At 37.0% G+C, this 16,150-nt stretch overlaps 2 protein-coding genes across 2 annotated transcripts in view; both read right to left on the reverse strand.

Moving 5' to 3' along the window:
- Positions 1–1,836, reverse strand: part of helz (helicase with zinc finger) — a 54,871-nt gene extending 53,035 nt beyond the window's left edge. Inside the window, exon 1 of the mRNA XM_041982743.1 lies at positions 1,753–1,836. The gene's annotated coding sequence lies outside the window, so the exon portion shown is untranslated. The remainder of the gene's footprint in view (positions 1–1,752) is intronic.
- Positions 1,837–2,881: 1,045 nt separating this feature from the next.
- psmd12 (proteasome 26S subunit, non-ATPase 12) lies at positions 2,882–12,852 on the reverse strand. Its single transcript, XM_041982097.1, has 11 exons — positions 12,639–12,852; positions 12,201–12,260; positions 10,491–10,619; positions 10,177–10,284; positions 9,842–9,946; positions 6,442–6,591; positions 6,154–6,288; positions 5,454–5,566; positions 3,638–3,812; positions 3,416–3,493; positions 2,882–3,308 (listed from the first exon to the last, which is right to left on the reverse strand). Exons 1-11 carry the CDS (start codon positions 12,744–12,746, stop codon positions 3,099–3,101), a joined length of 1,371 nt encoding a protein of 456 aa, XP_041838031.1. The 5' UTR covers positions 12,747–12,852; the 3' UTR covers positions 2,882–3,098.
- Between the last annotated feature and the right edge of the window lie 3,298 nt (positions 12,853–16,150).

Genomic DNA, 16,150 nt, shown 5'->3' on the forward strand with positions numbered 1-16,150 from the left:
GTTACATTCCTTTCCTTTGTTAAATTATTGTTAAATTATTTTGTTACGTTGGCATCAAAAGATAAAAATAAATCAAACTGAATGCTCATGTGGTTTTGGGAAATTAACACAGAATAATTGTAAAATCTGGATTTTTTTTTTTTTTTTTTTTGACAACAATCATACCAAGAAAATCTATAATCATGACTCCCTATGGGCTGAGATCCCTAAGTTTGCCTTTTATGTTTTATATTCGTATGAAAACCATAGGTCTGATACTCTCAATAATGTCTGCATTTCCAGAAGATAAAAAGTAAAATGATGGCGATTTAATTTCTTCTAATAATTAAAAGGTATTCACAAAAAAATACAACTTTTTAAAGGTTACATAGCAACATCTCACTGCATACCATGTTCATGTGACAACTTTCCAAGCTGTAATTCAATTCAGCTTTTTGTACAGTGCCAATTCACAACAATGTAATCTCAGGACACTTTACTGATGGTAAAACACACCTGAGCTGTATTTGAAATGCCATATTATTTATTACACACTCGGATGTAATTATTATATAAAAAAAAACAAAAAAAAACTGAGTGGTTATTTAAAAAAAAAAAAAAAAAAAAACAGCATGCAACTTCTTGGATGCACATGACAGTGTGTACAATCTGTTATTTCCTGGAAGCTTTGTTTGCTGTTGGAAACTTGAATTACCATAATAAATCCACAACCTGTCCATATAAACTGGAAACACCTATTTTAAAACATTAAGTACTTTCAATGTAAACTAAAAACTAAACTGAAGAGCTAATAATTTAACAGAAAAGTTAGCTTTGTTTTTGTGTGTCAACTGCACTGCATCAAGAGGAAGTTGTGTTGATGTAGTGGACACTGCTTCCACACTGCAATATCCCCACGAAAAAAATCCCACATGCCTATTTGTAACAGCATTCACTTTTGTTTGGCATCACACCTTAAAAGTTCCCTACTATATAGAGGCAACGACGAGTGCTTTGGCGGGATACAAAGGGTGGGCACCTTCCTCATTTTTGTCGACTAAATAAGTCGACTGTAAACTGGATGAGAAAAGCTGACTTTGTAGCCTGTACACAGCTACTGAGGGACATCGACTGCTTTCACCCTGACGTTATTTGGTTTGACAGCATCATTACAAATAACGTGCAAAAAACACGGACACACAACATGGAAATTTATCTAAGTACATAAAGTAGACATTAATAAAGGGTGCACTTCTATACACAGATATTTGGGATGACTTGGTTCGTCTTTCAGTGGATAGTTGTGGCTGTTGTTCGCCTGGCAAACTTATGACTGCTGCAAATCAAAGCGATGACGGCAGCGTTACAAAGCCCTGAAAAATGTCCCCACAGTGTTTGTTAACTTATAGTTCTTGTTTGCATTGGTTAAACAATGTTGCTACTAAACAGAATATGTGTAGCTAGCAGTTAGCTCAGAAGCCAAAACACGGCCTTTCTTGGCACCAAACTGGCGAGCTCACAACAAGAATAGCTGGCTGGTTTGTTAACGCTAGCAGGCTAAGCTAGCTAGGTTCACCGAAACAAAACGGGTTCGGGCCTGAAATTTTGCCACGGTGTTTAGGCGCATATAATCCATATGACATTTTGTTGCTATCCGTGCATGAACTTAAGGCATTCTTCAATATGCTAATGATTTGTGGAGAGGATTCATGTTGTTGGCTTTGCGATCTAAAAGACAACTGAAAAGGCTGAAAATGGGAAGTCAACACTTACCTAGCTTTACTTTCTACGCCATCTTGGATCCACTTGTCAGACCATCGCAAAGCATAGTGGGATGTACTGATCTGAAGGTTGAGAGAGGACTGCTGTATGCGTGCGTGCGTGCATGTGCGTGACTCTGTGTTTATGTGCCTTGTGATGAACAGGATCTTTCATGTCAAAGAACGTTTGTCTGAAATTAACGTGGTTTTTACCCACTTAAAATGTTAGTACATTGAGATGACAGTCAGTGGTCGGGGAAGAATTTTGATCCTTTATGTAAAAATGTTAAGAAAACTTAATTTCAAGTTCTCCGTGTAAAAAAGAACCACCAATCCATTGAAAACAATTTAGTCAATCAAGCATCAATCATTTAAGCTCATAAACATATGTAGTACAGTGATATTTGACTCTGAAATGTACTGAAAAAATGATAAAGTAGCATGAAATGGAAATATCCCAAAACTTAAGTATGGAACATGTAAACTATGTAATCCCTTTAAACTGTTGTATATTTCTGTATCTATGTCCTAAAGGTATACAAAAAAAGACCAAGTTAAACAAATGAGGAAATATTGTATTTGTTTACATATTTATTGAAATTTATCCAACACTACCCATGTGAGTGATATAAGTATATGAGTGTTAATATCTCGTGTGGGCCATTTTGTGTAGCAACAACTGCAGCTAGATATTCCTGCTTGGAGGGATTTTGGTCTGATTCAGCTTTCACTCAGCTCCTCACATTAACTTAACTGAACCTGCTACATGGCTGACTTAATAAGTCAGAGAGTAAACAATAATGCAATTCAATCTTCTAGTATGAAAATTAGATATTTGGGGGAAAAACACACAATCACAAATTATACTATAATAGCCTAAACTCAGGTGGTCCAGTCATGCCTGTTCATTATATTTACATATCAGCTTTTGTTGGCAAGTTTTCAGTCTCACTCACTGAAACCTAAGACCGGACAAACATTAAAGTGACATACAAGCTTTTAACCAAATGTGAGGAGTTTATTATTTAAGTACAGTATACAATGAATAGTTCCCAAACTTGTGTACAGACCTCATGCCAATTGATGTGTAATATTTAACCAACTAGAAATTGAGTAGTATGAAACAGAAAGAGATGCAGAAGGAGGTACTTATGTATTTATTGTCAATGCTTTAATGGACAGTAAAAAAGAAAAAAAAAAATTTTGGGGTACTAATTGTGGTTGACAATGTTTTTCCAACCACATGACACTGCAGTTAGGTTGCAGTGAAATTTTGCTAATACAACATATACTGAAAAGCACGCCCCCAAAAAAAACAAATACGAATCAAAACATAAAATAATAAACTCTGTTCTTGTGTCACTGCAGGTTGTGGATCATCTCCTCCTTGGCAATAAGATGTGTGGTCTTGTTGACCAGAGACATAAGAGAGTTGAGTTTGTGCGACCAGTCGTTCAGCAGGTCATTGGGGTCTTTGGGCCTCTGAAAGTTGATGATGCCAGCCAGCCGGTCAACCTTGGCATAGATGGTTTTGTTCACAACTAGGCTGGAGAGGAACTCTTCTGATTCCTGGCAAAGTATTTTGAGTAAACAGACATTTTGTTAGTGGCTTTCCAAATTCTAAATATCAATTTTTTTTGTTAAGCGTCAGTCTGCTTGTAAAAACACTTGCTTACATCAACAGAAAGGTCAAGCAGTGCTGCCATCCTCTTCATTGTGATTCTGGTGTAATATTTAGCCATTATTCTGATGTTCTGTGGAATAAGGCAGAATCTTATTAATATAAACATGAATCTGAAAAGTTTGCAGGTAGGAAATTAAAACATTCAACTATCAACAGAGCAATAAAAATAAAATAAAATATTGAATCAACAGAAATCTTTGTCCGTGTGACATACATGCTCCACCACTCTGTTCTTCAAGTCCTTCCACCTTTTCTCTGCTTCCTCTGAATAGGAGAAGACATCGGTTGCAGGGCTGTCAGGTGATCCCTCTCTCAACTCCTTCCCATAGTCCTCCACCAACGAAGCCCAGCGCATCAACTCCATAGTTGTGAACTGCTTTAAAAGGTCCCTGTGAAAAGAGGACAGAGATATTGAAAACAAACCGCATAAAACATCAAATGTTTTTAGTTGGTGAAAGGTCTGGACTGCAGGTCAAACAGATCAGCCCCCCAAACTCTTCCACTGTGAGGCCATGCTGACTTTATTGATGCATTTAAATATAACTGCACAATTTCTTGCTGAATTATACAAGGCCTTCCCTGAATAAGACATCATCTGAATGGGGGCATATGTTTATACCTTTCAGCATTGACAAGTGTTTCTCCAGATGTGCAAATTGCCAGTTTCATAAGCACTAACGCCAGATGGTATCTCTGACTCTTTAGAGGACACAGTGTCCAGAACAGTTTTCCACTTAGTCATAGTGCATTTTAAATATGCTTCAGCCCAGAAGAGATGACAGCAAATCTGGATTATGTTCACACATTTGGGTGTAGTGGAAGTCTAGTTACAGAGGTTCCACAACAACAAAAGGGATAAGTGCAGTAAAAATGATTTCTATCCATCAGTATTACATATGGCTTTGTTGCATTATAAAGCTTGAATCTGCATTTGAGGATGGGACAGTGAACTGTGTTTAGACAGTGAACATCTGAAAGTGTCCATGTATCGATTTCCACGACAGGTTCATACGTGTTTTTAATTTTAGAGTGCTCCCTGAAGCTCACATGTACCAAATATTGCTTTTCAACCATGAAACTGCTCCACAATTTGTTAAATATTACAGACAACTAGACCTCTGTCCATTTTTACTTCTGAGGGACTCTACAGCTGTGTCCCAATTCAGTCTCCACACACTTCGAAGTGCAGGTTCGTCGGCTGCATGTCACAGTAGCAGCCAAGCACTGCTCTCATTTGAACGTGCACAGAAGACATAGGCTACAGAGTGTCCTACATAGTCTGTGCAGTCTGAAGCCGTTTACTGTTTGTGAAATGAGACAGCCTACCCAGCAACGTAGGACGTTGACTAAAAACCAAATGCTAATGTTAATCATGTTATTATTAATAATGTTAAATTATACATTAAATTAATAATAACATAATAAATGCATATGATAAATTATATTTAAAAATTATAATTTTACAAATTTATAATTATTATACTAAATAGTAATATTATTATAATATTACTATTAAACTGACATGACAAATTATTACTAAATAATTTCTGAATCACTTAAAGCTCCGAAATTCCTTTAGTGAACGTTGAAAGTCTACAAATATAAATTACTACACAATTTTAATGCCACCGTTTAACAAACATGTTTTAATGTATTTGGTTTTGTCACATTTCTATTGAAATGAGGTAAACAAAAAACCTAATCGTCTGAGCTTTGTTGCTAATTCGCTGCAACCTTCAACAATCTGCGATAGCAAAATTAATTGTGGGAGAAAAGAGGCCGCGAATGATCCACCACCAGTAACCTTCGCTACAGCCAGAGTGCTTGGTTGTTCCCTGCTTTAATACACCTGACTCAAAGTAATGGGTCATTGTACAGAATTTGACGAGCTGTTAAGATCAATTTATTTTAAAACAGGCGTGTTGGAGAACAGAAACACCTAAAACCTGCAGGACAGTGGCTTCTGAGGACCAGAATTTGACACCTCTGTATTAGGTTCAAGTGGCCACAGGACACAAACTATGACTTACTTGTATTTAGGGATTTCCTCCAGTTTCTTGTCTGCACTGATTCTGTGCACAAGGTCCGACTGCTCGTTGTCGTAAGGAGAGAGGATCACATAGAGCACCACACTCTTCAAGGCCTGCAAAATAACATTATGGATGCATTCACTGGTTTGAATTCAACCCATAAAAGGCAACAAGAGAAGCAGAAATAAATCTGAAGAGTCTATTTCTTGAAAAGTCGTTAGCTTTCATTGCCAACTACCGTAACTCGGTAACTGTTCACAGGTAAAAACGCTGATCTAAAAGATGTTCAGGTTCGAGATATTTGCTCCTGGTACCATTTTGATGAAAAATCTAATCAGAAATGGCAATGCTTAGGGTCCAGATTTCAGCATAAAAACTAAAGAAAATCTGCCCCATGAAAAACCTCTGGGTTGGTGCAGTTATATAACTTACCAAACAAAAAAAATTTGAAACACTGGGTTAAGTCTTCAACAATGGCAAACACGGCAATGACCATGCTGAATCATTTCTGGTTAGCTGCAATTAAATGTATCCTAATTTGTTCAACAAATTCTTGAAATAACCAGTAAACACTTTACAGGAAAATGCTCAATAAACCAGCAATTAGGCTGTACTTCATGTTTGAGCTTTATATTGGCTTGCCAAAACTAATTCCAGCCACAGTCTGAATGATGTGCTTTAAAAAGAAAAAACTCTGTACCTGCTGCCACTTGCTACTATCCTCCAAGATGCATGGGGTGTCGTAAATCGCCCGGTAGTGCTTGCATATGGACAAGTAGGAGCCCTCATGCTGGTCCACCTGAATCATCAGGTTGTAATACTTCAACTTCAACTCCTGCATTTTTAAAAACATAAAAAAAGTAGTGTCAAAAATGATGCAACACCTTCAGAAAGCTTCTGAAAGAGAAAACATGCCAGCAAACTCATGTCTCAATGCAAGGAAAGAGTAGTTTTTATTTATGTTCAACTCCTAACAGCTGTCACTTACCTCAGTGCCCTCCTCTTGAAAGAATTTGGTGTTTATTTTCTTGCTGATAATCTGGGTGCGAATGTAATCCTTGACAGCAATGCAAAGTCTCATCTGTTCCAAGATAAACTCCACCTTCTCCTTTTTCTCCATGGAGCCATATGTCTCCACCTGACCAGAAAAAAAAAAAAAAAAAACATGTAAATGCATAATTTTTTTTTTTTTTTTTTTACACAGCAACATCTTCATGGAGGTATTTATATTGATGAAGTAGAAACTAGAAACATCCGTGATTATTATCAAGCACAGACAATAAATAAGTAAATAATTAAACTGAATGACAGATTACATGGCTAAAAATCTTCAGCTTACTGGACAGAAATAATGCTGAAACTAAATCAAATAAATCCAACAAATGCATACTTCACTTGATCATATATTTTTGTAATCATATACACTCGTCATCTTTCATTTCTAAAACCTGCAGCAACTGACATCAATTTGCTTTATTGGTCAACAGTAATAATAAGACTATTAATATATGGCTAAACATGCTAAAGAACTTAGTAATGTTTTTAAATATAGATATAATGACAAATGCAGGTTTATAGCAAATTTTTTTTCTGTTGAATAATTGCATAACATACAACATAATGACACTAAAAGTACCAGTAATATATATTTTTTGTCTTTATTTTAAAACCTAATAATAGAAATAAAAATGTGCTTCTTAAAAAATGACAACAAGTTTCCTACAGTAGATATTTAAAAAAAAAAATTATAAGTTGTCTTTTAAATAAACAGTTTTAGCAGCAGTTAATTATATATATATATATATATATGTATGTGTGTGTGTGTGTGTGTGTGTGTGTGTGTGTGTAAAATCAAATATTTATAACAAATTTTCAGGCTTTAGTAACTAAAAAGTAAAACACAGAAGGAACAATATGTGATGAATATCAGCATCAGGTGAACAGACAGAAAGCAGGATTAGAATCTCACAGCTTCTAGATGGTGAGGAGAGAGAAATATTCACAATATGCACAATAACTTCCATCCATGCACCTTCAGTGTTTCATTATCCAGGTTTCTCACCTATAAATTCTCTAATTTTGCACTCTTAGCTTGACTGTTCAGCTTCATCTTTTGCGCCTGCACCCTCTGCTACCAGAGGGTTAAGGGGTTAACATCTGGTCTTACGGGTGTAGAGTCAGGTCTGTAAATGTAACTGTAAACATGTGTGGTATCCACAGAAAGTCCAGAATCTCAGCCGCTCAGTAAACAATTTTATGACCACTAAACACAGATAAAACAACAAACAATTAACAGACCAGGTACACGAAGTCCAGAAAAATATGTAAACACAAATTATGGCTCCCCGTGTCCACTAGACGGCATGAACATGGACAAACAAAACCTCCACTGAAAGCTCACATCTCACAGATTCTAAAACTGTAGGTTTCTCTCACTATGACCAAGATTTACCGAAGAGAGAAGAAGGAGAGAGAAGAGAAAGAGAGGCAGCCATTGTGACATTTGAAGCCTTGTAATACAGACGACTTTCTTTTCACCCAGGTCCCACGTAGCTATCGTTTGTCTTAGACCAGCAGCTATGTTCTGCCCAGTTTGATCTGGAAAAATTTAGTCTGGAGACTTTTCATTTTCATGTTATAATCTGCGTCAATTAAATGTAGCATGACATTTATATACGGATCTATGGTGCAGCTTGACCACAGGTCTGTAACGGTGGCCAAACATTGGACTGTAGCCATGTCCTTCATAACACCATCACAACCCTCATCATACAGGGCAGGGGAGACACTTCACTAAAATGGTGGCAACATCGCAAGTGATACCGTTTGTCCAAAGTGTTGATGAATTTCTTAAATCCCGGGTTGTTCACTGTGTTAACTGAGCACTGGTCTTTGGTGAGAAAAAAAAAAAAAAGTTATGTATGTTTATAACGTTTGTTATCTCTTTGTGTCTGTGGGAGCTGGTGGATCATTTAGTTGTGATTCTTCAGTCTAACTTGAGAGGTGTTGAACATCGCGTTGAATAAAAGCAAAGCGGCTGGGGCTGTGGGAGGAGTCTGCAGCAGAGCGTTGCAATGCCTGTTACATTCGATTTGCAAATGAAAACAGCACAAGAGTAAACTATCAAGGAGCAAAACAAATAAATAAATCATCATTTAATTTTTATGACCGTTGAAAACCCAGATCGTATTTGAGATTAAAAGTCAATTAATTGCCCAGCCTTAACTCTAATTTGTAAAACAGTCATAAAATGCCGTATCTTTGCTGCCTTGCCCAAAACGTATATCCACCAGTTAAAAAAAAAAAAAAAAAAAATGTGATGTTTACCCTTCCCTAGGGTAAACATCACATGTCCAAGGGTCAGTAAATGCAGCATATTATGTACTTCTGTCTTGTTCTGCATCATCTCTACCATGTTCTAGATCAGGGCTACTCAATTCGGTCCTACGAGGGCTGCAATCCAGCAGGTTTTCCATGTATCCCTGCACCAACACACCTGAGTCAAATTAGGTGGCTCTAACAGCCAATCAGGTTCTACACAATGACTCATTAATTTGACTCAGGTGTGTTGGTGCAGGGATACATGGAAAACCTGCTGGATTGCAGCCCTCGTAGGACCGAATTGAGTAGCCCTGTTCTAGATCATAACACAGAATTCATACAGCATCATCTCACCAACCGTCTAAACAATGTCACACAGTGATAATATCTGTCATTAAACCACCAGATATGGAAAACTGAAGTTAAACAGCTGATATTGACGAAAAACTGATGAAACTGATGATTTGGTTAAAAACAAAAACATGTTGCTTCCTTTCTTTTGTGATGAGTGGTTCTGAAGCAGAAATACAGACATAACGGGTCTTTTACGCAGAGAGTTTAGCTGTAACGTCCTGAAAGATGATTCTGTAAACAAGACTAAGTTAATTTTTATTTTTATTATTATTATTTTATTTACTGCTGATCTGAAGTGAGTTATCACAGTGCGTCGTGTCTCAGATATCACCTGCTGTTCAGCAAACAGCTGATTTCCAGCACAGATGTCCTGATAATTCTACAAGCAGCAACCTTTCGACAGCTGATGTGGATAAACTAAAGAAGTTGGAAACGGTGCTAGAGCACTGCAGGCAGTTTACTCCTGTTCATATGTTTGTTTCTTAATGACAGTGAGGCTGTCAGATGTGGTAGGAGAGAGTATGTGTGTGTAAAAGGATTCTGTGTGCATGCGTGTATGTGTGAAAAGTCACTCAATCTAAGGTGAGTAAATATAATAACTAAACTAACTTATTATAACTGCAGGTACATAACTGCTTGCCACATCCTGTTTGTAGCATATGACTTCACAGATTTTTAATCAGAGATGAGAAGTCAAATGAAAGCTGTCTTACCTGCAGTTCCTGAAGAATGGAGGCTGCCTCTTTGACTTCTCCATTCTGCTCCTTGATATTGGCGAGGGTCTTTGTTAGCCTAGCACGCTCAATCTCTACATAGATCTGTGAGGTGGACAAATGTGGTTTATTAGTGAAACAAAAGGGCTCACATATCAAGCAAAATGGTCACTTTATCATTACAACACTGTTCTTATGGAGAAAACTGGACTGCCACATGCAAAGGCAATGTATTTGTTTCAGCCAGAAACAGAATCAAATCCCTGAATGTAGATGCACATAATTTATTTCTGTTGCAGTCTTGTGCATTGTTTTAATGCTATTATGGTCCACACCTTGCCAGCAGTCACAGTGCGAAGTGTGTCAATCAGTCTCAGCTTGATGGTAAGATCTGTCACAGCATCCACATACTTGTAACATTCTTGCACCATTTTGGCAACAGCCTAAGACAAAGAGAAAAAGGAAAAAGAAAAACATTCTCAACAACAAGAACCCAACAAAAAAATTGCTGTACAGTAGTAATATAAGCCATTTCTTTCACAGGATTTTATTTTTAAGATTTCTTTTTTTCCAGATTGTAGGATTCATAGGCATATTTTTCAAAAAAGGAAATAGCAATAAGGGTTGAAAAAATAATAAATGTATTAACCTGTTTGAGCTGGCTCCTCCTTTTGGTAAGCAACATGATGTTTTCATTCAGGGCATCCCAGTCCTTGGCTTCATAGCACATTTGGACCACAGCCACAAGGATTCTGGATGTGGACACCATGTCTGATGCCTGAGAAACAGCAAGCAAATACACAGATTAAATAAAACATACACAAACTGTGCTAAAAGTCTTATCTACATTTGCTATTAAATATTATTTTCTAAAATGTTTATCTAGGAAATGTCAAGTAAAACGGGCAAAGCAAGTCTAGAACTTTGGAGATAATTGTAAGTTTCCAATATGTTTGATCAACTTTCAAAATTAAAATACCACTGAACACAACTAGATAATACTTAGTTCAAACATTTAGCTTGCTCAAAATTATGTGCATAACTCCTATAAGAATCAACCACTGTAAAACACGTGGATTTATCACTGAAAAGTATACAGCCCAATGTGAAAATAGCAGGTTCAAACAACCACCCCGTCAAAACCTACGCCACAGTGAAAACTACAACATGTATCAAACCAACCCCACACAAGATAAAAGCGTTGTTCCCAGGAATAGACAGGGTGGAACTGTCTGAATGGCAGAGCCACTCGCTCAAAGGAAAAATCAGCTGTTTCTAATCTAGGTATTTCACAAGCAAAAAAGAAAAAAAAAAAAAAGAAAAATGTATGAGGATGAAGAGCTCCCCCCTTCCCAGCAGGTGACACAGAATTGTCAATGATTCAGCAGTCTTAAACTTTAGCACTATGTAGACAAAAAAAAAACTTTACTAAGTTGCTGGGTAAATCATTTTACTTCTCATTTTCTATAAATATAAGGCAAGGCAAGGCAAGGCAAGGCAGTTTATTTGTATAGCACATTTCATGTACAGGACAATTCAAAGTGCTTTACATAAAACAAAGACATTACAGATATTTAGAATAGTAAAAGGCATCAACACATAATCAACACATAATCACAATAAAATAATAAATTACATTAAAATGATTAAAAGCAAGATAAGTTAAAAAAAAGTTACCGTGCAGATTTCATGCATAGGCGCATGAGAAAAGAAAAGTTTTTAACCTGGATTTAAAAATGTCTACATTTGGGGAAAGTTTAATCTCCACTGGCAGTTTGTTCCATTTGTTTGCAGCATAACAGCTAAATGCTGCTTCTCCATGTTTAGTCTGGACTCTGGCCTGGACTAGTTGACCAGAGTCTTTGGATCTAAGAGCTCTGCTAGGTTTATATTCTCTGAACATATCACAGATGTATTCTGGGCCTAAACCATTCTGGGATTTGTAAATGATCAGAAGGGTTTTAAAATCTATTCTGTGACTGACTGGAAGCCAGTGTAAAGATTTTAAAACTGGTGTGATGTGTTCAGATCTCTTAGTCCTGGTTAAAACTCTAGCAGCAGCGTTCTGGATGAGCTGCAGATGTTTAATGCTCTTTTTAGGAAGTCCTGTTAAAAGACCATTACAGTAATCCAGTCTACTGGAGATGAATGCATGGATGAGTTTCTCTTGGTCTTTCTGGGAGACTAAACTTTTAATTCTGTTGATGATATTCTTATGTTTTTAAAAATTTTATATAATTTTTTTTACATATTTACGTGCGCCTATTATATTTCTGTTTTCTTATTTATGTGTACTTAGATCGAGAGACTTCAAAATTTCGTTATGCTGGCATATGACAATAACGATATTGAATCTTACTGTTCTGGTTTGCTTCTCCAATGACAACAAGCTCTCGACGGCCTCCTGTAACTTCCCCTCCTGCAGCAGGAAAAATATACAAACGTAACGTTTGTTAAACCCAATTTGAAAAGACAAACAAAAATGTAGCACAAATTCTTAGCACTTACAGAAAGTTAATCTAACTGATTAGCAATTTTGCTAATCAGTTAGCTTCCAAAGACCTAAACAATTCGGATTTAGAAACATGTTACTGAGTCTTAAAACCGCATACGTGAAAATAACAGTATCAGAAATTTGTTAAAGCACTAAAACACATTAAAAAATGTCCCATTTTTGGCCATAATTTACATGGTAGATCTAAAGCTAGTAACGTTAATTGTTAGCTTGAATGCTAACGCCATGACCGATTTTGCACCATGACTCAGCCGGTGCTGGCCTTTTCTACAGCTCCCTTACTTTAGCCATTTTTTCACATTCTGGGAGACGCTGATCTACAGTGGAACTGTAGTCGACCTCCATCTTCACAATCCTTCCATCAGATCTTTCAGATCGTTCCTCGGACATCGTTGTGGAGTAAAAATAATGCACAGATCTTGTTATCACTTACGACAAGCCACAACCTAGCACTGTTTGGCTTGTCAAATGAACGAAGCTGAATTGTGACCAATCAAAGACGGGAGATGAATAGCTGTTCGAGGCGCCTGAAGGACCCAGGTCAGACCGTCAACATTTTCTTCTTCTTCTGCAGTTTATTGGCGCTTGGCAAACAACGTGCAGATGTGCATTACCGTCACCAATTGGTAAAGGACTGTGGGACAGACAGATAAAGAAGCCTTCCCCACTCTCGCCCGAGCTCCGGCGATTGCTCCACCAGCGTCTACTTAGCCAGGAGTTTGTCGCTTAATTGGATGTGAAAACGTTTTGCCGGTGGAAAGAGTTTACTTAAACAAAGGAGGCATAATAATAATAATAATAATAATAATAATAATAATATTGATTATGATATAAAGAACACATGTTTGGAATCAAAATAACCCTTTTTAAAATTAGACTGAAAAGGGTGGAGACAAATTTCTTATTTCATTATTAATCTGATTTTTATTGCCCTACATTTATTTGTTTAATTAAAAAAAAAATGTTATACATTTATTATTTATAGGCCTTTTTTTTTATTTTATTTTTACAAAAGCAATCTTAAATTTAATTTTTACATTTTCTTCAATCCAATGTTCTGCAAGTTAATGGGTACACAAATCAGTGAAAAGTCAGCAATGGCAAATTACTGCAGAAAGCAAATGACAGATACTTGAAGATTATGTGCTATATTTGCACCAGCAAAGGTGGAACAAGTTAACTGGACCAAGGTGTTCTTTCATATAACCATAAAACCTAGAAAATAAAAGCAAATCAATAAGTCAAACAGTTTGACATTGAATTAATTTTTAATACTGTTGTGAGAAGGATGACTATGTTGACAAGGTTTAAAATGATATGAATAAAAATGCAACAGTAGTCAAACTCTGGATTATAATGACTGTAATGATGATGAAAATATGAGAGAAGAAGATCAGCAGAAATAAGGATAAGAATTATAAAAACATACACACAATACAAAAGCATTGCTAACATTGTGCAGCCAACAGTCAGGCTGAATGAAGAACTTTGTGAATGAGCTTGGGCATCTGAATGAACAGAAAAAGTAATGACCACAGTCAGCCAGTAGGTGTCCTTTTAATGTCTGCATGGTTTGCACTCCTGTCTCTACACAGTTCACTGCTTTAAAATGCTACCCAGGAATAAAGCTAATGTGGGTTAGTGTTTTCCTGCTCATGGAAGAGAAAGCCCCTTGGCCCTGAGCTAAAATCAGTTTAAACCCAGTGCAGGCTGACTACAGACTAAGGAAGACCGATAAACATGACTCAGATTCACCAAGAGCAAGGTCAAATATGGAATAAACACAGACTGCAAAGGGATCTAATGATCTAAAGCTCCAGCCATCATCCTTACTGAACTCTTCAGAATTCTCTTCATTTATGTTAGGCACAGCACCAGTGCCAGTTTTGGCATGTGATCGTTTTTGTTAAGGTTTGCAGGAAGACAGGCAGGAACCAGGAAGGAGCAGACAGCAGATTCTGTAAAGCAGTAACAGTTTTATTTAAAGTGAATCCAGAGTCCTTGGGAAGCAACTGAGGCGGGGGTGGTAGCAGGGCAGCAGGCCAGAATGACAGCTTGTGGTGGGATCTTCAGGCTGGGAAGGTGGCACTCTTCTGCAAAGGTAGGTAGACTGTACACAAAAACTCAAACAACTCTCTTAATGGCCAGTGTTATACCACTAGGGTAAGGCAACGATCTGGCGACAAGTGGATTGCAAACTGGCGCTTATGTGGGCTGGGAAAGTCAAACAGCAGCAGGTGAGTGGCATCTTCTATTACCACCAGGTGAGGAGAATCTCCAATTAGCACCACCACACCCAGTAGGATCTCTGAACCACAAGTAACAAAAACAGAACATGACAAAATAATACAATCCTGACAATTTTTCTATTAATATACAAGACAATAATGAACAGAAAGAAAAGTAATGACAGTAAACCTTTGGAGGATCAGTGTGGTTTTCTTTTAAGTAGTAGGCCTAAAAAGCAAGGCCAAGGTAGGCCTACTGTATTTGGCTACTTCAATCCTTACAGATTCTTTTAGTATTATTGATGCAGTACAACAATTCTAATAAAATCAGCCTCTAGTATCCTCTCTAATCAACAGAAACTCTTTAAAAATGTGTTAGTTCATCATTAGGTCATGGCTAGTTGTTTCAGACATGCCATTCACATGAAAGGCTGTCACTGCAACATGCATCCATTTGCTTCAGGACATGATGTTTGAAATAAATAACCACTGTCCAAGTACAGGCCTGGTACTCAAAGAAAAACAAAAACAAAAACTGTTCCTCATATTATGCTGTGCGTCAGACACCAATGAATGAAAACTTTGTGTGATTGCACATCAGACTATCACCATGTTTTAGATATCTTAGGACCTGTCTCGAGACACATTCCATATGTCTTGAGGCATTGTCACAATTTTCTTATTTGTCTTGGACATGTCTATAAAACCTTTACACAGTTTTATGGTGCATTAGGATGTTTTTAGTACAGTGGAACAGGACTCCCAAAGTCCTCTTGACTTTCCAAGTGTCCTCCTCTCGTTGTTTTAAGTATGATAAGCCGTCATTAACATAATTAGCTTTCTCGTTAAAACCTGCTATTTACAGTAAACCACACTTATAAAGTTTAAAGAATTTATTTCTTGATCTTATTGGCATATACTTATTTGAGAACCAACACAAAGCCATCACTGAAATATGAAATGTGTATGATGCAGTAGCCAATGAATCGATGTTTTATGTATACAGTCCTATTAAAGTGCTTCTTTATTAAAAAAAAATGATTGTAGTCGTATTTAACATCTGAAATGTTGACTATATAACCATTACACTAACTTAATGTTTTATATCTGAATGCTGCCTGACTACAAACCAGTTTTTTATGTTGAGCAGTTTTTGCAACAGTACATAGGCTACAGCACAGAACAAATCCTCTGTATCTGTTGGTTCAGATGAAGAAGCATCTGTCTGAAGACACCTAGAGAGTGTACAGCGTTTTCTGTTATGTTGAAGAAGCTGTAGCAGCAGTACATACAGCTGTAGTCCCCAGTATGGAAGCAGCCTTCTGTATTAGTTTGTTCAGTTTCTTTGAGTCACTGGCTCTTGTGCTGCTGCTCAAACAACTGCTCCAAAAAGAAAACTGCACTCTCCACCACAGACTTACAATAGATATGCATCATCCTGCTGCATGCACTGAATGACATGCAATACAGGCAGAGAGAAGGCATACAGAAATTTATGCCATTTTTATTAAAGTTAGTACATGTTTCATGTGAGACTAAATGCATGATGCATTGACTCAAAAACAG

Source organism: Melanotaenia boesemani, chromosome 4, assembly GCF_017639745.1.
Source record: "Melanotaenia boesemani isolate fMelBoe1 chromosome 4, fMelBoe1.pri, whole genome shotgun sequence".
NCBI classification, from domain to species: domain Eukaryota; kingdom Metazoa; phylum Chordata; class Actinopteri; order Atheriniformes; family Melanotaeniidae; genus Melanotaenia; species Melanotaenia boesemani.